Source organism: Giraffa tippelskirchi, chromosome X (assembly GCF_054371585.1).
Source record: "Giraffa tippelskirchi isolate mGirTip1 chromosome X, T2T-mGirTip1v1.2.pri, whole genome shotgun sequence".
Taxonomy (NCBI): domain Eukaryota; kingdom Metazoa; phylum Chordata; class Mammalia; order Artiodactyla; family Giraffidae; genus Giraffa; species Giraffa tippelskirchi.
Window position 1 is genome coordinate 55,701,207 of NC_137289.1, and position 21,490 is coordinate 55,722,696.

At 44.2% G+C, this 21,490-nt stretch overlaps 1 protein-coding gene across 6 annotated transcripts; it reads right to left on the bottom strand.

The window, feature by feature from the left end:
* Window positions 1–6: 6 nt before the first annotated feature.
* On the bottom strand, window positions 7–19,862 carry GPRASP3 (G protein-coupled receptor associated sorting protein family member 3). Of its 6 annotated transcripts, XM_081567005.1 has the most exons (9): window positions 19,755–19,829; window positions 19,529–19,599; window positions 8,720–8,927; window positions 7,094–7,192; window positions 6,246–6,641; window positions 5,069–5,167; window positions 4,579–4,674; window positions 4,163–4,241; window positions 7–3,843 (listed from the first exon to the last, which is right to left on the bottom strand). In XM_081567005.1, exon 9 carries the CDS (start codon window positions 3,691–3,693, stop codon window positions 1,987–1,989), a length of 1,707 nt encoding a protein of 568 aa, XP_081423131.1. In that variant the 5' UTR covers window positions 3,694–3,843; window positions 4,163–4,241; window positions 4,579–4,674; window positions 5,069–5,167; window positions 6,246–6,641; window positions 7,094–7,192; window positions 8,720–8,927; window positions 19,529–19,599; window positions 19,755–19,829; the 3' UTR covers window positions 7–1,986. The 6 variants fall into 6 exon arrangements, with proteins under 6 accessions (XP_081423131.1, XP_081423132.1, XP_081423133.1 ...); XM_081567006.1 differs by having other exon boundaries at window positions 19,529–19,827; XM_081567007.1 differs by lacking the exons at window positions 6,246–6,641; window positions 7,094–7,192 and having other exon boundaries at window positions 19,755–19,862.
* Between the last annotated feature and the right edge of the window lie 1,628 nt (window positions 19,863–21,490).

The window sequence follows — 21,490 nt, forward strand, 5'->3', positions numbered from 1 at the left end:
GTCTTATTTTTATAGAATAAATTTATGCACATTCTTTATTAAGAGGATATGCAATGAAAGATTATAGAGTACTATGCACCAAATGTTAACACAAGATAAACTTTAAATAGGAGATTCAAAAATATTTGTAGAAGTCTATTTATTGATACAGAAAGATGGTCACAATAGACAGTGGAGGATGGGGAGAAGGCAAGTCACAAACAGTATTTACTGTATGGTCCTCCTTCATTTTAACTGTTTAACAATCTCAAAGTATATAATCCAATATTTTTACATACTGAGACATTCACTTCAACTCAGATAAGAGGTTCTAATTCCTACCATGAGTTTTAGAAAACAGAGCTATAGTCCAAAAGTCCTGGAAATGCTTTCTGGACCACAGACCTTCAGGAATCAGTATCATGTAGACTGAGGCATCAGCTTCTCTCCTAGCTTTCCTGTTTTGTGTGAAGCTGCAGTTCTAGGCCTGGGCCTAAATTTCTCCAATTAAGTTTATCCTGTACAGTTTTAGCTGGTACAAATGCAGAGAGTAGGCTTGCCTACTAGTAAAAGATAGAACTGTTTTATCTTTTCATGACTCACAGGAGAATAAATTACAAATGGTAAATTAAGGTAGCTTTGCAAGGAGGAAGAAAACAATTATCTTTTAAAACGTAAGATATGAAACAATGTACAGAATGATTCTAGTTCTTTGGAGGGAAAAAGTACATACAGATTGAAGCCCATACGGTCATATAGCAAATTTCAGTTGTTTTGACTCCAAATTTACATCTTATCATTCAACTGTTTTGGGCACCAACTGTTTCCCAGACACTACCAGTTCAAATCCATACACATTCATCCTAGACTTTTCTTCTAACTTCAGCAAGGTTTAGCCAAATGCCTAATGGACATGTGCATTCAGAGGAAGTTAAGAATTGCAAGACTGGCAGGAGCATTATCTACAGCAAAATTTAATCATTAAAATCAATCTGTGAGCCTTGAAGGCTGCCACACAAAAAAGTGGAAGAGGGCTATAAGGTAGTAGGGCAATGAGAGTGGGTTTGGTATCAGACAAAACAGCAATGCCACTTGTCTGCCATGTAAATCTAGGAAAAATGATTTAACCTTCCTAATTCTCATTGGAGGTGATCCAGAATAATAAGTTATAATCGTAAAAAAATACCAGTACGTAGCTCAGAGAACCATTGTTGAAAAGAGGAAACCTGTAATATGTAGTGCTAACACAGTAACTGACATTAACAGTAGGTACTCTGGAAATTGTTTCTTCTCTACACCTACCTCCTTCCTCGTCTTTATGACTTGACATAAATGAAATAGCCAAAAAATGAGTTATAAATGTAGTTATCAAAATAAAAATGAATATTACATTTTATCTGAGATTCAGGGCCATTTGTATGTTGTAGGAGTTATCTGATTCAGGTAGAATAGGGGAAAAACAGTAATTCCTTTTACATTAAACAGCCTGTAGCAAGCAACCCTGCCATTATATATTGAGAGGGCACATTTGGCAATGAGCATGTGCAGTATACATATATGTATGTGTGCATATATATATATATATATGAATATATGTGTGTCATTAGATATTTTTTGTGTATATGCCTTGTTTATGCAACTAGATTACAAATTCAAGGATATTATCTTTTTTAATCATTTGAAGTTGCAAATGGATTTAAGCAGATACTAATGAACAAGTTTAGCTTACGATGCACCAGTTTACTATCTTAAATTAAGTAAAACATTAAAAATCTCTCCATCTATACAAGATAATAACTCACAGATGTTTTCAACTCATAATGAAACACTGACACCCCAAAATGGTCTAGCTCAGGCCTAGACTGTCACAGGTAATATTGTGTTAAAGATGTAATTCATAACATGCACACTGTAATAACCAAAACATTATGCATGGCTCTTTAGGAACAGACAGCCTATTCGAGTGTGTAGATTGTTCAGAGAATTCTCTTTTATTTCTAGCTCATTTTACATTGTTTCAATGATCACTTTAACTTCACGGAAAATGGCCATGAGTGTAGTATAACTGGAGTGATCAACAACTACAATCGAGCCCTTTCTGATATGCTCTTTTATGTTAATAAATATGGCCACAGCACTAACGAGATTGGCTTTTGCCTCTTTCTGGTTAAAGATGAGTTTTAATGCTGCTAATGATTCTGTATTGGTCATATCTCTGGCTGCAGTTGGATTTTCAGACATATTCAAAAGTACTTTCAAAACAAGATTTCTAGTTTTACGATTTCCAAGGGACAGCAAATGGAAAAGCTCTGAAAAGTAATTGGCAACAATGTGATGATGGTTAGAATCAGTAGTCAGTTGTCCTAGTATCTTTAATCCAGATTGCTGTCCAGGTGAATTCAAGGGAAAAGATATGGTTTCCTTACACATATGCTTAACATGTAATTCAACCTTGCGTTGTCTTTCATCCCCAGAGGGGGGATTCAGAGTAATGACAGCCTTTTTTCTCATTTCAGACGAAGGAAAACTGAGCAAGCTTTCAATAAGTGTCACTACACCCACCTCATTAATGAACTCTTGAGCAAATGGATGAACATTAATGATCCCCATCGCAATTTGAGCTATTTTATGAATGAGAGGATCAGTAGTTGACTTAAGTAAGGTAATAAGTCTTTCAAACTCCTCGGAATCCATGTAGCATTCCATTTTGCAAGGGCAAGCAAATGGCTTAATTCCATTCACCTCCCTGATCCTGATTTGGCGCCTAATTTCCTCTATAGTCTGGATGCAAGGGTCAGAACCAAATGGGAACTCAGAGACAGGCTGTGAGCTAGAGGGAGTGCTCCTAGAAGGGCATGCTGCCGCTGTTGCCACAGGCGAAGAACGGGTATTCTCCTCAGCAGAGGCCAGGACAACATATGAAGGAGGCTTTTTCTCAAATGTGACTTGGGATCTAAAGCCTAACACTGCTGGAGTTACAGCAGGAGCTTTGGGCCATATAGTTACCTCAGACCAGTCCTTGGGCCTATCTTTTTCATTAATTTCATCCACAGGCTGAGGCTTAATTATCCTGCTCACAGGTCTAGGGTTAGGGTCAAAACTAGTTTCATCTCCATCCCAAAACCAGCTCCCAATAACGTTATCCTCCTCCTCCTCCTCAGTTCCTGACCTAGCCTTACAGCTGGTCCCAGCCACAGGCTCCAACTTCTCAGCACAGGATGGGGGACCAGTATCAGCTTTATCTTCATCCTTAGCACTGAAATGTTTACCAATCTCTTCTCCATTCCAGAACCAGGAACCAACACTGGCCTCTTCCCCAGCCCCAAACCAGGTATCAATACGAGTCTTATCTTTACATGTAAACCTGGACTCAGCACTAGCCTGAGCCGCAGAACAAAACCGAGCTGCTCTAGTGGCCTCATCTTCAGCTTTGGGACGGACATCTGGCAGATGTTCTTTCATCTCAGTAACAATCTTGTTCTTAGACGCTGCCTTCACCACTGCCACTGCATCTGCCCGAGGCCCTGCCTTGGTTATTGCTTTGGCCTGGGTCTTGGCTGCACCAGGAGCCTCCCTCTTTCCTTCAGCTGATCTGACTGTATCAGTGGCCTCCCTTTTTCCTTCGGCTTCTACAACAGCCCTTTTTTCAGTTTTGGCCTTCTTTTTATTCTCATTCTTTCTATTCCTATTCCTTCTACTCTTAGCTCCAGCCATAGCTGAAGCCCAGTTATATAGATAACTCTACACAGTCTTGGCCTTGGTTCTCAGTATGTCTTGGGTCACTGTCCTAATATTCTTTTACTAGGTTGAAGGTGATGATCTTCTGTCACTCCAAAGCCACCACAGCTAGCACTGGAGATAGACCTGAGGTGGAAGAAAAAAACGAGCTTTCAGTCTCTTTCAACTGCATTTTTCTATGCAGAAAGTCACAAAGAACGTGAGAGTACAGATGGATTGTGTGGTAAGAGTGGAATAGTAGAAAATGTTTTTACCTCATTTTATCCCTACCATAGTCCCACTAATGCCCAACAATGCCCTGTCCAGACACTTCTCTTTTCTCTACATCAAACAGGAACAGAGATGATGAGAAAGTTTGGTGAAAGTGAGCGAGACTAAGGGGTACAGCCCCTTTGGAATATACCACTACACTCTACAGGTCTGTCCTGGCATGCCTCACGCCAACCTGCACTGATATGGTGGAATTTTCTCCTCTTCTCTTGCTTCTGGCGTTGATAAGCCCTATAGCCAACTCACAGGTGGACCTATGAACAAAAACACAGAAGGGATTGGAACTCTAAGCATTTGGTAGACAGATATGCACTCTGGCTTCTAAACCCAATACCCGCCTTTCCAAATCTAGAGCTTTGTTTCTGGCCTCCTTGATCCTCTTCCGTGTTATCCTTCCCCACTTCCTGGGTATCTATCAATTACCCTATAGGCACAATTGTGTCTTATCCCATCCCCATCTCCTATACATAAATGTGAGGGCAAAGGTGTGTGGGAAGTTGGAATACAATGGCTTCAAGATATGATCTGGTCTTACTTGTCAATAGCCAATTCCCACTCCCAATCAATGGGGGTGCTCATGCTCACACTCACCTTGGATTCAAATGAATAGCTTTCGTCCTCTTTCTTAATCAAGTTCAAAGAGAACAGCTACCTGCAGATTTCTACGGGACTCTGAAAAGAACAAACCTAGGAATGACAAAAAAAAATAGGAAAAAAAAAAAACAGAAGAGACTGAGATGACCTAGCACCCATCACAAGTGTTACAACACATGCTTCTGCATATTCAAGGCCATGAAAAATGTCTCTCATCTCTCTGCTCTTCCCAAGTGATCTCCCATCCACTCTCTTGCTAGAGACCTGCAGCTTGTCTAATAATACCTCCCAACTCTAAAGTCAGTCATTTGCCTAGCAGAGGCCACACCTTCTCCCTTGAACAAAAATATGAGATGCAAGAGTGGGTAGTGGAACATAGGCAACTGTATTTAGAAGGCAGGCAGTGAAGATAATGGGGGCTATTATTTCAACACCATCTTGCATGCCCACAGCCTTTTCCTCTTCCCCACACATACATAGTTCCTACCTCATTCACCACCTATGCCAGCCAGGCCACACAGCAGGTGGTTTCAGGAGATGCTATCTTCACCACTACAGAACAGTCCACTAGCTGAAGAGTCACACCCTGGATAAAAAGGAGGGACATTCAGTAAAATACCAAAACAGTATGTTGACAATGGTAGAAAAGTATCAGGTTAATGAACTGCTGCTGCTGCTGGTTAATGAACAGATTCCCAGAATTCAGGTCCTAAAATGTCCTTTTGAAGAATCAAGGAATAAGTAAATAAACATCTCTCACCTTCCAGAAATTGATACCCACTCCCAGTAACTCCAAAAAATCTGTGGGACTGCTTCTGCACCAAAATGAGAGGGGCTGTGAAGGGAAAATGGGTTTGGGTTTCCAGAACCAGAAACTGAATGGGCAGACTGACTTCATGCGTTCTAAACTGACCCTGTAGAAAATTTTCCTCACTATTCTGAAGAGCCATTCCCACACTTCAACATATTCAAGTGCGCTAGGATGTTCAGAAAACAGGTTCCAAACGAGAAACGTGGATTAATACATTATTTATTTATATGGATCCTTCCTGTGAAAGCCTAAGGACTCCTCACCGTGTCATCTGCTTGCATTTGACACGTGCAAGAGCTAAATACGGAAGGCAACTAAACAGCTGTATTAAGAAGCAACAGATTTGTCATTTTGGTGTCTTCATAATCTACGCGCTCAGTTCCCCTTCCATTGAAATCGCCAGATCAACTGCGCAGACAGGAGACTGACATCAAAGAGGTGCCTGTGGGAAGGGACAGCACCCGGCACGAGGGGCACAACAGGCCCTTGGCAGAATCATGGCCCGGGCTGTTCCTGTCCCGGCTCCAGCGGACTCCCCGGGGCCACCACCAGGGCTCCCTCCATCATTTCGCCTGCAGCAGCCACCCCACAGCCCTCTCCCCGCACAGGCACCGTCGAGGGCGGGGCACAGGCACTCGGAAAGCCCGCGCCGTAAGCCTCCCCAGCATCAGAGGGAGTCCCTGCGGCCAAGACCCGGCCCCGGCCCGCGCCGGTCGCCGCATTTTCAGCGCCAGTGGTCCCCTGGCGCTAAGGACATCTCTAAGGGCCCAGCTCCGACAATCTGGCCTCCCCGTCCTCAGGCTGCCAAGGGCAGGCTGTGAGCCGGTCGTCGCCCGGCGAAACCCCAACTTGCCTTCGCAGGCGCAAGGTCTCGGTGATCGGCCTCCTCCCTCCGGTCGCAGCTCCTCTCTCTTTTCCCACTGCTCGCCGTGCGGGCAGAATGGCAAAGAGGGCTCCCGCGGCCCGCGCCGCTGCGCCAAACCGGGTAGGGGCTGCGCAGGCTGCAGCACCGACAGCTGGCAGCGAGGGTGTCGGGAAGAGGGGCGGAGGGATACGGCACGAATGGGCTCGACGCCCCCCCCAGGCCCACCGTAGTTCCGACCCAGAGGGGGCGGGGCCGGGAGGAACGCCCGCCTGAGGGGCGGGGCCACGCCATCCCGCCTCGCCAGCCTTCTGCCACCCTCCGCCGCCCTCCTTGTGGTGACCACCCCCACGCTTCTGGCCCTGCAGCGTAGTAGGGGGTCCGGGGCTGAGAGAGAGAGAGAGAGAGAGAGAGAGAGAGAGAGTGAGTGAGAGAGAGAGAGAGAGTGTGTGTGTGCGCGCGCGTGCGCGCGCGTGAACCCGCAGACTGTTTGGTGTCCGCCCCTCCCTTCCCCCATCACGCCGGCCATCCTTCTTGGGTGCGGGTGGCAGGGGGGCTGCTTTCACCTTTAAGGGCCGCGGGCTGGAGGAAAGTGGGAGGGGGCGCCCGTGGAGGCCAAGCCCCTGCCCCTCTTCTAAGGGAAGGCAGCCCCTGATAGACCTCTGGCTGAGGAGACAAACCACTTGTCTGCTCCAGTGTCGTCATTCTTTCTGCCACACTGCTGTTCTCTCAGTCGCTGTGGTGGCACACTTTACCATTTCACTGTCCCCACAGTTGCCCAGGAAAGAGGACCTTTCCCTGACAGGACCTGCACCTGCTCAGACAATCCTGTTTCTTACCCCACAGCCAGGGGTCAGGCACCATGTAGGGGCAGTCCTGGTTCCTCTTCCTGGCTCCTGTCAGGTCTTCTCTTGCAGGGGATTCCAAGGGCTCATCATCTTTGGCAGGGTGGGAATATGCCAAGGATTAGAACCAATTGGGATCTCACACACTTGCCATACACACCAGTCTAGTTTTATCTACTATGGCTATTAACATATTAATCAGAGAGAATCCAGAAAAATAGTACTGATGAACCTATTTAAGAGAAGAAATGGAGATGCAGACATAGAGAATGGGCTTGTGGATGCAGTAGAGGAAGGAGAGGCTAGGGCAAATTGAGAAAGTGGCATTGACATATATACACTATCATGTGTAAAAGAAATAGCTAGCAGGAAGCTGCTGTATAACAAACACAGGGATCCCAGCCTGGTGCTCTGTGATGACCTAGAGGGGTGGAAGGTGTGAATTTGGGGAAGCCTCAAGAGGGAGGGGATGTAATAAAACTATATAAATTGTAAACATATAATATATATAACTGATTGGTGATGATATAGTGCAGAGACAACCACAATATTGTAAAGAAATTATCCTTCAATTAAAAAACCAAGTTAATCATGTTTATTTTAAATTGCCTGTTTGAAGGCAATGGCACCCCACTCCAGTACTCTTGCCTGGAAAATCCCATGGACGGAGGAGCCTGGTAGGCTGCAGACCATGGGGTCGCTAAGAGTTGGAAATGACTGGGCGACTTCACTTTCACTTTTCACTTTTATGCATTGGAGAAGGAAATGGCAACCCACTCCAGTATTCTTGCCTGGAGAATCCCAGGGACGGGGGAGCCTGGTGGGCTGCCATCTATGGGGTCACACAGAGTCGGACACGACTGAAGCGATTTAGCAGCAGCAGCAGCAGCAGCAAATCTGCATTATATCTGAGCCTGGTTCTGATGCTTTGTATCCTTAAATGCTTTTCCTTGCCTTTTAGTACATCTTATAATTTTGTGTTGAAAGTTGGATGATGGTAATAAGAACTAAGGTAAACCGACTTTTAGTAGCAGTTGGGCTGTGCATAATGTTTGCTGTAACTGTAGGTGCCAGTCTTCAAATTCCTCTAGCCTCTTTATTTTTGTCTCTCCTCTTAACTTTGGGCTTCCCTAATTATATCTTTCAGAGAGTCTGCGTTTGCAACTCTTTCAGCTGCACTTCACTGTTACTGTACTGGAGGCCTGTTAGCATGTGGAGGAGAGGAAGTGTTCTAAAATCTTACAGTTAAATTCCAGTCTTTTGTGGGCCTGTGCCTCTAGATTCTGCCCTTCACAAATGTTTCTTTAGCATCTTTCTTCTCCTTACAGGAGAATGGAAGGTTAGAGTGGGCTGGATATAAGGAATGCCTTTCCCTCAGCTGGGATAATGTTCTGGGAAGGTCTTTTCCACTGGAGAGTAGCCCTTTGTTATGGAGAAGGCTGGGGAGTGTATTTCTTGAGTGTACACTTCCCCTCCCACTGCCAGAGCACTGAGATCTTTCTGGTATCTCCACTATGAGTTCCTGGAGGTAAAGTCCACTGCAGGTCCCTTAGGGGTTTTGCATTCTCATACTTTTCCACCCTCAGTCTCCAGCAGTTTGTCCCACTTAAGTGTTCTTACCTGTTTACATCTCCAGCAGTTTCTGCTCTATGTAGAGAGATAGGCTGTGACTCTCCAATTTGTCTTTTCTCCAGAATTTGGGGTGGTCATCTGCCTTGTGACGTCAGTTCTATGATGGTTCTAAGTCACTGATTCTCAGTTTGTTCAGCTTTTTTCTTGTAAGTACAGGACTTCCAAGCTCTTTGCATGTCAGAACTGAAAGTGTGGCCTAGGGATTTTAACAGGGTAACTAAAGATCAGTGAACACAGCTTTCATTCTCTTCTTTTCAGCTGAACTTCAGATCTGGGAATAAAGTTGCTCTTGAAAACCTAGCTGCTCAATGAATATTTGCTCTTTTCTCTCCCAAGTATAGAAAATTTACATGACTCCCTGAACTTGGCATCTTAGCCCCCAGATTCTTAATGTGGAGTGCAGATTAGAATTCAGACTTCCTGAATCAAAGATATGGTGAGGTCTGAACAACTGTGACTTAACCTCTGGAGAAAAGTCATCTCTGTTACCACCACTACCATAAAGAGGTGGTGCGCTACACTACTAGGTGCTTTCGTAGACTAGAGTTACCAGTTTCCAAGCCCTGTAGTGAGTGATAGTCACTCAGTCGTGTCCAACTCTTTGCAACCCCATGGACTGTAGCCTGCCAGGCTCCTCTGTCCATGGAATTCTCTAGGCAAGAATACTGGAGTGGGTTGCTGTTTCCTTCTCCAGGGCACCTTCCTGAGCCAGGGATCAAACACAGGTCTCCTGCATTGCAGGCAGATTCTTTACCATCTGAGCCACAAGGGAAGCGTACTGTTAAAGAGACATTTCTAAGTATAAAGACAGGTCATCTTAAAAAGTATCAGCAGATACATCCTTGACTTTATCTTATAATCTATAGACAATACGTTAGAATATGTAATGAATCCATACACCTTTTCCAAAGGAATACCAGAGACAGAAGTAGCAATAGTTATACATGACAACCATCAATGAGATGAAATAATTTAGATGAAGCTGGTTTCTCTCGAAGAGAGGGGGACTGGACAAGTGGCCATGAAGGAACTACAATGTGCTTTTAACTTTGTATGAAAAATAATGTTCAGTTCCATGCTGGTGAACATAGTTCTGTTTTTGCCACATAAATCTTCTACTTCAAATTACTGTCTGAATGCTTTACTAAAACTCTGCTCCTGGCCTTTGTTTTGGAAACTGTTACTTTCGTTGCCACCTGCTGATCACTGTCCTCTGAAGCTTCTACTTCTTTCCCACTGTCCCCTGACACCTTGGTTGCCCTTGTGTTGTCCCCTGAAACTTTGACTGCCTTCCCGCTGTCCCCAGAAGTTGTGATATCCTTCCTGTGGTCCTTCTAGCTCTGGTTGCTCCATGGCCAGAGAAAGCTGCCAGTGCCGTGAATCATGCCACTTTCCTTGTACTTCTGTTACTGATGCAGTAGGGATATCAAAGCAAACACCCTGCTTTCCTTTGAGAAAGACCCTTCCCTTCACTTTGTAATCAATATCCTCACCCAGTTACTCTTTAAGTTCTTTCCAAGCATAACTAATGTTTGGCATTTCAAACATTTCAAAAAGCCCGGTAAGCACTTTCTCAAAGGAGGCTGCATAGTAGAGTAGGGACTCTTTACTGCGGGCTCTACTCTGGGACATGGCCAGACTTCAGAGCTATGCAGTCCAAAGCATGAGTAGAGACTTTACCACTAACCATTTGTGTCACTTTGGAAAAGGTACGTAATGTTTCTATAACTCAGTTATCCTTCCAAGGGGATTGGTAATTACTTTACAGGATTCTTGTATATACTTGAGAAACTATCTGATATTCTGAAATATCTGCAAGTATCAAGTCTTTCTAATTCCTTTTAAAATTGTGATCTAGTCATATTATGGGGTGGGCTGGGAAAAGCAGTAAGAGTAGATGAGATCTCCTTGGTGGCTTTTAGAGGTCATAATTGCTAAGACATTGCCATTGTGCTCTTTCTCACTGTAACGTTGGTGCTCTGTATATTATGTGTTGCTTAACATAATCCTTTACTATACTAAAAGAACATCACTTTTACATAAATATGTCTCCCTCCTCCTTATAGTGATGTACCACAAGGAAGCTGATCCCAATTCCAGAGGTGTCTGCTTGGTCTAGGGATAATTCATCCCCTTGGTGCTCTGGAATGGGTGGTGATGTAACTCTGCTCAGTGAGAAGTGAAGAGAAGATTGCAGAAGAATTTCTGAGGAAAGTGTCCTCACTCATAAGAAAAGGCCATCAATAAAGATGTCTTCTTTTCTTCCTTCAAAAGTTGCTTGACTCCTTGCACACATCAAGTTTCCAGCCTTAGGATAGAAGCTGATATTGTGAGTGGCAAATGAAAGAGATGGGAAAAAAGCTGAGTCCTTAGCTGAATCAAACAATCATCAAGACTGCCCTACCTCAGTACTTCCAACCAGTGAATAATAAATGTTCTTATTAAGTTAGTTTTAGTTAAATTCCTGTTCCATAGAACAACCCTAAATTACTATATGCTCAAGCACAAAATAATGCTTCAATGAGTAACAGTTTCTGACCTTTGTTTGTTGGTAAGCCCTATCTCTTGAAACCAGCGGCAAAACACATCTTTCCATGTGAAAGGAAAACTGTAGATTCTGACTGTCTTGCCTAGTGATTGCTAGAGGTCTGACAACTGTGATTGGCTTCTGTTCTAGATTGAGAAGGAAAGTTTTGCGAAAAATACCTAAACCTTATTTATCTAGGGGGTTTAGAGGTACACTAAATACATGAGCTCATAGATAAGCCTAGTTTCAATTCAGAGAGTCACTCTGTCAAAGTGTACCCATGTGAAATATCCATAGTGTAAAGATATCAAAGGTTATCTGCTTTCTACCCAGACGACTGTACTGAGGTTGAGAAAGATAAATTTATAGTGTCAACGGTCAGAAAGCTTTGGTCACCTTTCTCCAGGTGCACTGTACTAAGCAACACAGGTATAAAAAGAAGTAGATATTTGGGATTTATCAAGAGCTGAGATTTTTCCAGGACAGTGGAGCCAGGCACTAGAGGAATGAGGTAGGCAAGTAGTAAAAATTATGGTACATGATGCTTCATTAAACTGAGAAGGAAGGAAAAGCTGGAGTATGCTGATTCACAGGTAGAAAAGGATAAGGGACAGGGAGTCTCCCAACAATCAGGTTCAAGTTTCTTTATGATGAATAAAAACTTTGCTGCAAGCTGTAAGGAAGAGAAAATCCGATGATGAAGATAGTGTTGGTGATGATGGTAGCTTTTATTGATAATTAACACTGGAGGAATACAGATGTAGCATAGTGGTAACATACACCAGCTCCAGATTCAAACTACAAAGGTTTTAACCACAACCCCTCTGCTAATCAAATCAACCTCTGCTGGCAAAAGAAGAAAAAAAAGAGAAAAAATCAAGCTCTGCTAGCTAACTGAGCTTGCCAAGTTACCAGTCTGTGCCTCAGCTTCCTCATGTGTAGAACACAGACAATAACAACATCTAGTCTATACGTTTGTTTTGAAGATTAAATAAGTTAATATATTTAGAACCCTTAGAAGAGTGTTTGGCATTTACAAAGCACTTATTAAATCTTAATATTAACAAGTACAGTCACCTTTCCATGTCCTCAACCAATCAGGGATCAAAAATATGTGAAACAGAGAGCTCCAGAAAGTTCCAGAAATCAAAATTTTAGTTTGCCACACTGGCAACTATTTATGGGCTTCCCTGGTGGCTCAGATGGTAAAGAATCTGCTTGCAATGTGGGAGACCCAGGTTCAATCTCTAGGTCAGGAAGATCCCCTGGAGAAGGCAATGGCTACCCACTCCACTATTCTTATCTGCAGAATTCCAAGGACACAGGGGCCTGGCGGGCTACAGTCCATGAGGTTTAAGACTTGGACAGGAGTGACTGACTAACACTTTCACTATTTATAGAGCATTGGCATTGTATTTACATTTATGTAGAATTTACATTGTATTGAAAGTGAAAGTGATTTGTATTAGGCATTTTTAAGTAATCTAGAGATGATTTAAAGTATATGGGGAGATGTGCACAGGTTATGTGCAAATAATATATGACATTTTATACAAGGGACTTGAGCATCTGTGGAGGTTTCTATCTCTGGGTAGTCCTGGAACCAATCCCCTTTGGATACAGAGGGATGACTGTACTGTGAAAAGCAGTAAAAGGCTCAGACTTTGAGGTCAGACTGACTGCGGTTTGATTCACACTTCAAGAGTCCAAGTTTACCAGAAAAATAAACGACCCAATCAAAAAATGGGCCAAAGAACTAAACAGACATTTCTCCAAAGAAGACATACAGATGGCTAACAAACACATGAAAAGATGCTCAACATCACTCATTATCAGAGAAATGCAAATCAAAACCACAAATGAGGTACCATCTCATGCCGGTCAGAATGGCTGCTATCAAAAAGTCTACAAACAATAAATGCTGGAGAGGGTGCGGAGAAAAGGGAACCCTCTTACACTGTTGGTGGGAATGCAAACTAGTACAGCCACTATGGAGAACAGTGTGGAGACTCCTTTAAAAACTGGAAACAGAACTGCCATACGACTCAGCAATCCCACTGCTGGGCATACACACCGAGGAAACCAGAATTGAAAGAGACACGTGTACCTCAATATTCATCACAGCACTGTTTACAATAGCCAGGACATGGAAGCAACCTAGATGTCCATCGACAGACAAATGGATAAGAAAGTTGTGGTAGATATACACAATGGAATATTACTCAGCTATTAAAAAGAATGCATGTGAATCAGTTCTAATGAGGTGGATGAAACTGGAGCCTATTATACAGAGTGAAGTAAGTCAGAAAGAAAAACACCAATACAGTATATTTTGGTGGCTTCCCTGGTGGCTCAGCTGGTAAAGAATCAGCCTGCAATGCGAGAGACCTGGGTTTGATTCCTGGGTTGGGAAGATCCCCTGGAGAAAGGAATGGCTACCCACTTCAGTATTCTGGCCTGGAGAATTCCATGGACTGTATAGTCTATGGGGTCACAAAGAGTTGGACACAACTGAGCAACTTTCACTTCCAATACAGTATATTAACATATATATATGGAATTTAGAAAGATGGTAATGATTACCCTATATGCGAGATAGCAAAAGAGACACAGATGTAAAAAACAGACTTTGGGACTCTGTGGGAGAGGGCGAGGGTGGGATGATTTGACAGAATAGCATTGAAATATGTGTATCATCATATGTGAAATAGATCGCCAGTCCAGGTTTGAGGCATGAGACAGGGTACTCAGGGCTGGTGCACTGGGATGACCCTGAGAGATGGGATGGGGAGGGAGGTGGGATGGGGGTTCAGGATGGGGAACACATGTATACCCATGGCTGATTCATGTCAATGTATGGCAAAAACCACTACAATATTGTAAAGTAATTAGCCTCCAATTAAAATAAATAAATTAAAAAAAAAGAGTCCAAGTTTCTTCCTCTATGCTATCTGTCCATCAACACTAGTTCTGTCTTATTCATTAAAAAAAGGCTCCAGTGCACGATATAAAGAAACAAACGCTAAAATAGGGGTGAATAAAATACTGTGTAAGTACACAGGATGGGGGAATTACTTCCTACCAAGGGACAAAGAGTAAGGGTGCGAGTTTCAGAAAGACTTCAAACAGGTCCTAGCATTTGAGCTGAGCCTAAAAGGATGGCTATGTTTCCCATAGGCAGGGAAAGAGCATGAGGATATTGAAGACTGAGAGAACAGCCTGGGGAGATACACAAAAGTGGCAATGTACAGAGAACAGTTGGGTTAGGAAACGGCAGACAGTCCAATGCAGCTTGAGTACAGGCAAAGTGGAGCAGGGATTAGAGTGGGTGAGGCACAAGTGAGTGCCTCCTTAAATTATGTCTTTATCTCATTCTAGTTCTGGCCCAGACTTGGAAGAATGTGTTGGAAATGGAGATGGAAAGGTAGAACTGTATGGGAGAATTGCACAGGGCCTTGAAACCCTCCATTGGGAGCCTGGCAGAATTATCTAGATGAGGTCCCACTGAAGGTTGCATTTTTGAAATGGGGTAGAGCAGAAGATCAGTTGTGATAGACAGATTGTCTCCTGTCCTATATCTTTCATTCATGATAGGACAGATGACAATTCCACTCTAATTTTATCCCCAGGTAGCAACACTGTAGGTCAAGTGACATCTGAATGGGTCCTGATATTTATTACATGAGAAAACCCATAATATTTATCCAGAAAGGAGGGAGAAACAAAAGGGCCACATATGTGTTGAGGTACTTACTTCAACTACACTCCCAGGAAAAAAAACTGAGGGATGATCTAGCCCTTATAAGTGCTACCCAAGGAGTGATCAGAACAGAGATAATCATCTTCATGCATAGACACACACACTTCCACACCTCACACTTCCCTGTCCTTTGGCTGAGATTGAAAAAATCCACAGGCGTGAGTTAGTTAAGTATCTGCACTGGGATGCATGTGGGACTTAGAGGTATCTCGCTGGACTGCCTTGTGAAGTTTCCCAAATACAAATGCAGTGTATCCACCATGTGAAGTTTCTGTAACAGAAAATAAAGACTGAGGGAGCTGTGATAAGAAAATAAAAATAGAAAGAGAACTTTAAAAATCATCTAAATTGTAGATGTATGCCACAAAAACACAGGCTGCTTTTTTCACCCAATTTAACTTGTTTATGCATGGTGCATAGGATCAAAGGTCAGTTTATAGATATGAATTGAGAGGTGGCTGCTAAAAATAGGCATGTGTGACACTTTTTTTTGACATCATCAGTTCTTTGACACCAACTACCCTGAGTTAGAGGCAGACTCCACAGGTTTAAGAGTGCACTCCCCAATAATACTGTCCCCATTCCCAAATCAGATGCCAGTTACAAGTCTTGGAGTACCACCCACACTTCTGACTGACCAGCAATAAATTCAAGGGTTCCCATGACCCCCTCAAAAAGGTCTTAATAATCCAGATAACCACAATGGTGTGGTCACTCACCTAGAGCCAGACATCCTAGAGTGTGAAGTCAAGCGGGCCTTAGGAAGCATTACTATGAACAAAGCTAGTGGAGTTGATGGAATTCCAGCTGAGCCATTTCAAATCCTAAAAGAGGATGCTGTTAAAATGCTGCACTCAATTTGCCAGCAAATTTGGAGAACTCAGCCATGGACACAGGACTGGGAAAGGTCAGTTTTCATTCCAATCCCAAAGAAGGGCAACACCAAAAAACGTTCAAACTACCATACAATTGCACTCATTTCACATGCTAGCAAGGTAATGCTCAAATCCTTCAAACTGAAAGAAAAGTGAAAGTGCTAGTCACTCAGTCGTGTTCAACTCTTTGTGACTCCATAGACTGTAGCCCACCAGGCTCCTCTGTCCATGGAATTCTCCAGGCAAGAACACTGGAGTGGGTTGCCATTTCCTTCTCCAGGGGATCTTCCCAGCCCAGGGATTGAACCCAGGTCACCTGCATTGCAGGCAGATCCTTTACTTACTGAGCCACCAGGGAAGACCTAAAATCCTTCAAGCTAGACTTCAAAGGTACATGAAACGAGAATGGCCAGATGTACAACATGGATTTAGAAAAGGCAGAGGAACCAGAGATCAAATTGCCAACATCTGACAGAAAAAGCAAGGGAAGTCCAGAAAAACATCTACTTCTGCTTCATTGATATATGCTAAAGTCTTTGTGTGGATCACAACAAACTGTAGAAAATTCTTAAAGAGATGGGAATACCAGACCACTTTACCTGCCTCCTGAGAAACCTGTATGCAGGACAAGAAGCAACAGAACTGGACATGGCAATGAACTGGTAAAAAATTGGGAAAGGAGTACACCAAGGCTATATATTGTCACCCTGCTTATTTAACGTCTATGCAGAGTACATAATGTGAAATGCTAGGCTGGAGGAATCACAAGCTAGAATCAAGATTGCCAGGAGAAATATCAACAACCTCAGTTATGCACATGATACCACTCTAATGGCAGAAAGTGAAGAAGAACTAAATAGCCTCCAGATAAGGGTGAAAGAGAAGACTGAAAAAGCTAGATTAAAATTCAAAATTCAAAAAATAAGGTCGTGACATCTGGTCCCATTAATCACTTCATGGCAAATAGACGGGGAAAAAGTGGAAGCAGTGACAGATTTTATTTTCCTGGGCTCCAACATCACTGTGGATGTTGACTGCAGCCGTGAAATTAAAAGACACTTGCTTCTTCAAAAGAAAGCTATGACAAACCCAGACAGCATATTAAAGAGCAGACTTTGCCAACAAAGTTTCATATAGTCAAAGCTATGGTTTTTCCAGTAGTCAGGATGGATGTGAGTTGGACCATAAAGAAGGCTGACTGCCAATGCTTTCAAATTGTGGTGCTGGAGAAGACTCTTGAGAGTCTCTTGGACAGCAATGAGATCAAACCAGTCAATCCTAAAGGAAATCAACCCTGAATATTCATTGGAAGGACTGATGCTGAAGCCAAAGCTCCAATACCTTGGCCACCTGATGCGAAGAGCCGAGTCACTGGAAAAGACCCTGATGCTGGGAAAGATTGAGGGCAGGAGGAGACGGAAGTAACAGAAGATGAGATGGTTGGATGGCATCACTGACTCAATGGACATGAGTCTGAGCAAACTCCGGGAAATAGTGAAGGACAGGGAAGCTTGGAGTGCTGCAGTCCATGGGGCTGCCAAGAGTCGGGCACAAATGAGTGACTGAACAACAATGGCCCCCTCAAGTTTGATAATTTACTAGAACAACTCAAAGAACTCACTAAAAGTGCTATATGTAGAATTATAGTTTTACTAGAAAGGATACACACAGAACAAGGTATGGACGCATCTCAGACATACAGACAAATGCCATGCCCTCTTTTCATGGATTCAGGGCAATATCATCCTCCCTGGAAATCAGTGTGGTTACCGACCAGGAAGAGTTTTCACTGGGGTTTCATTACATAGGCATGATTGACTAAATCACTGGTCACATGACTGAACCCCAATCTAGCCTCCTCCCCACTCAGAAGTTCCTGCTGGCCTAAAGTTCCAACTCTAATTACGTGGTTGTCCCTTTATAGTGACCAGCCCACATTCTCACATCCTGAAGCTAAGTAGGGACCAACCACAGTCCATTCATAAGCATAACAAAGATCCTCCCAAGGTTCAAGAAATTCCTGGCTCTGTGCAAGGATCCAGAGACAAAGGTCAGAGGTACTCTCTCTTATACCACTTAAGGGCTTCCCTGATAGCTCAGTTGGTAAAGAAACCGCCTGCAATCCAGGAGACCCCAGTTCAATTCCTGAGTCAGGAAGATCTGCTGGAGAAGGGATAGGCTACCTACTCCAGTATTCTAGGGCTTCCCTTATGGCTCAGCTGGTAAAGAATCTGTCCTCCCAATGCAGGAGACCTGGGTTCGATCCCCGGGTTGGGGAGATCCCCTGGAGAAGGGAAAGGCTATCCACTCCAGTATTCTGGCCTGGAGAATTCTATGGACTATATAGTCCATGGGGTCGCAAAGAGTTGGACACTACTGAGCGACTTTCACATACCACTTAATGTTTGAGGTGTTTTGTCAAACTCTAAAACAACACAGACAAGACAACAAAGCTTGCAGGGAAAGGCCACAACTTTTGGTCCCAATACATATATTACCAGAATTCTGGGGAATGGAGGGAAGAGGATAACAACAAAAGAGGCAGGGGGTAAGAGAGGAGGAGGCAGCCCTAAGGCCTCAATCTCTGTAATTTTACCCACATGCCCACTGCTCTATTCCAGCTTTTAAATGTAAACAGGAGGGCCTGAAGTTGAATTACTGCATAGTTTCAACTCTATACTGAGTATAAAAATAAGGATACGAGTGGGCTTAGGAAAAATCATTATTTCCTATTGGCACTTTCTTAAACTGCCCTGGGATCTGGTGGATATGGAGGTGGGAGGGAGTGGGTAGGTGGAGTGGGGATATTTAGTTAGAAAGAGGATAAGGATATACCAAGGACCTACACCTAGTGTAAGACCAAAGAAACACGCCTGAAGAAATGGGCAGAAAGCAAAAGACAAAGACAGCAAAGTGTCAGCAGAGCAGACACACATGAAACCACCCATAAAGCAGTTTTCATAGGTGGTTGCCAGAAAAACCCTATTCAAAGACCTAGCAGGAGGGAGCCTCCAAGGAGTAGCAGCTTTTGAGTTCCTAGATGGAAGGGAGCTGCTACCTGGGGCACAGATCCAGGAATCATCTTGGGAATTGGCCGTATCCCAAAGAGAACTCTTACGCGAAGGGCCCAAAACAAACAGATTCCCTCCGCCTAAGTCTGTTATCTCCCCTTCCCCAGAGCTGCCCAGATTGGGGTTAATTCCCCTCTTACAGCTCTAGGCAGCTGGAGCCTTGTATATCCCACCGCCTGCCCCAATTTTGAGCTGGTCTCACCAGCTGGAAAAGACAGACAGAGGGCCAACGAGCTGGGATGAAGGGAGTGTAGCTCACAGCTCTTATCTTCACACCTGCATTTCCTGATGCAAGACCACAGGTGTTCACAAACTGTCACTTCACCGTGTCCTCTCTCTAGGCACCCCTGAAGCCAACTGCTTCCTCGTGTCCACCTCCCCTACCCAGAGAAACAAGAGTTGCGCTGCGCTGGGCGGGGAGCCTGGGGTGGGGTGAGGGGCGTTCAGAAAGCAGGATGGAGCAGGAGGCAGCACGAAGGTCCCAGGCGCTTCCTCCACGAGGATCTAGTCTCTATCACCACCTCCCATGGATGCTATTTCCCGGCCGGCCGGCCTCCAACCCACCTCCTCCAACAGCGGCCGCTGCTTCTCTCCACATACGCCTCCCTCAGGATGACTTCCGGCCTCTTGCGCTCCTGGACAAAAATCAGAACCCCAGCTAAGACGCTCGCGACTGGCTGAGGAATAGTGTCCTCTGCCAACAAATACCGTAATCCTGGGCACCTGAGCAATTCGTTTTCAGGCTAGTGCAGCTTGAAGAGACACCCACCCACCCACCGTTACATCCTACCACTCCTCTTACAGCCGTCCGTCAAGCGTCAGGTGCAAGCCTTTCCCGACCCTTTCAGTGCTTACACCCCTCTACGCCGGTCCAAGCCAGAGCGCCGTCATGTGACCCACCCTCAGCCTCACGTGACCGCACATTCGGCATGTCTGCCGCAACCCTGCAGCAGCAAGCAAGGTACAGTCTTCTGCCTCTAGGGCTGAGCTGCTTGCTAGAACAACCTGAAGCTCCCGGTGGTGGTGAAGATGGCTGAAAGGAAGGCTGGATTGGCGCCAACGCTTCCAGTCCTAGGCCTGGGCTTTGCTCTGTAGGAACACAGGGCTGGCGAGGAACACTCCATGAGGAGTTCAGAGACCAACTGACTTAATGTTCTGTATAAAACTCGTTTGAGTAGGCTCCGAGAGTGATGGACAGGGAAGCCTGGTGTGCTGCAGTCCATGGGCTCGCAAAGAGTCGGACACGACTGAGCGACTGCACTGATAAAACTCGGGTGATGTATTAAAACACACGCAAGATCTGTGTTGAAAATACTGATAGGCAAAACCAACATTCAGTCTCCAGTTTTCACCACCAGGACGATCTCTGTTATCACTTCTGGTTTGTGAATGGAGGCAAAACTGCCACTTTGCCCCACTTCCAAAAACCTTGGAGCCTAAAATTGGATGGGAGGTGTTGCACTGTCAGAAAAAGTATACAAAAGTTGGGTAAAGACCACGTAAGTTACTGGATACTAGTTCAGTGCAGCGCTGGGATTCACTTCCTGCTGACTGAGCAAGTTTTCAACCCTGAGAGGCTGATATTAACTTGTAGGTATTTTGTCCAATAGATATGGAAATGATTCATGTCTAGTGGAATAGAAAACATAAATGATTTCAGTTTATCACCCTTCAGATATTAATCAACTTTGTACCTGATCCAGCGATGTTATACTAACATTTATTAATTTTCTATGTGTATGAAATTTAATACATATATATTTTGCCTGCTTCCCTGGTGGCTCAGCAGTAAAGAATCCACCTGCAATGCAGGAGATGCAGGTTCGATCCCTGAGTTGGGAAGATTCCCTGCAGAAGGAAATGGCAACCCACTCCAGTACTCTTGCCTGGGAAATTCCATGGACAGAGGAGCCTGGCAGGCTACAGTCCATGGGTGTCGCAAAAGAGGCAGACTCAAATTAGCAGCTAAACAGGTTTTGTTTACATTGTGTATATTGTATATACACATCTCCTTCAGCCATTCTCATAATGTTAGTGGCTGTTGTGTTGAAAAACACTTCCATATGTCAATTTCTAATTTTATTATTGTTCAATCAGTTGTATCCGACTGTTTGCAACCCCATGGACTGCAGCACGCCAGGCTTCCCTGTCCTTCAACATCTCCCAGAGTTTGCTCAAACTCATGTCCATTGAGTTGGTGACGCCATCCAACCATCTTATCCTCTGTCACTCCCTTCCCCTCCCACCTTAAATCTTCCCCAACATCAGGGTCTTTTCCAATGAGTCAGTTCTTCGCATCAGGTGGCCAAAATATTGGAACTTCAGCTTCAGTATCATTCCTTCCAATGACTATTCAGGTTGATTTCCTTTAGGATTGACTAGTTTGATCTCCTTGCTGTCCAAGGGACTCTCAACACCACAGTTCGAAAACATCAATCCTTTGGCGCTCAGCCTTCTTTATGGTCCAACTCTCATGTCCATAGATGACTACTGGAAAAGCCATAGTTTTGACTATACGGACCTTTG

Bases quoted from the DNA above. Each gene is read 5' to 3' on its own strand.
- GPRASP3 (XM_081567007.1), bottom strand. From the start codon at position 3,693: ATGGCTGGAGCTAAGAGTAGAAGGAATAGGAATAGAAAGAATGAGAAT.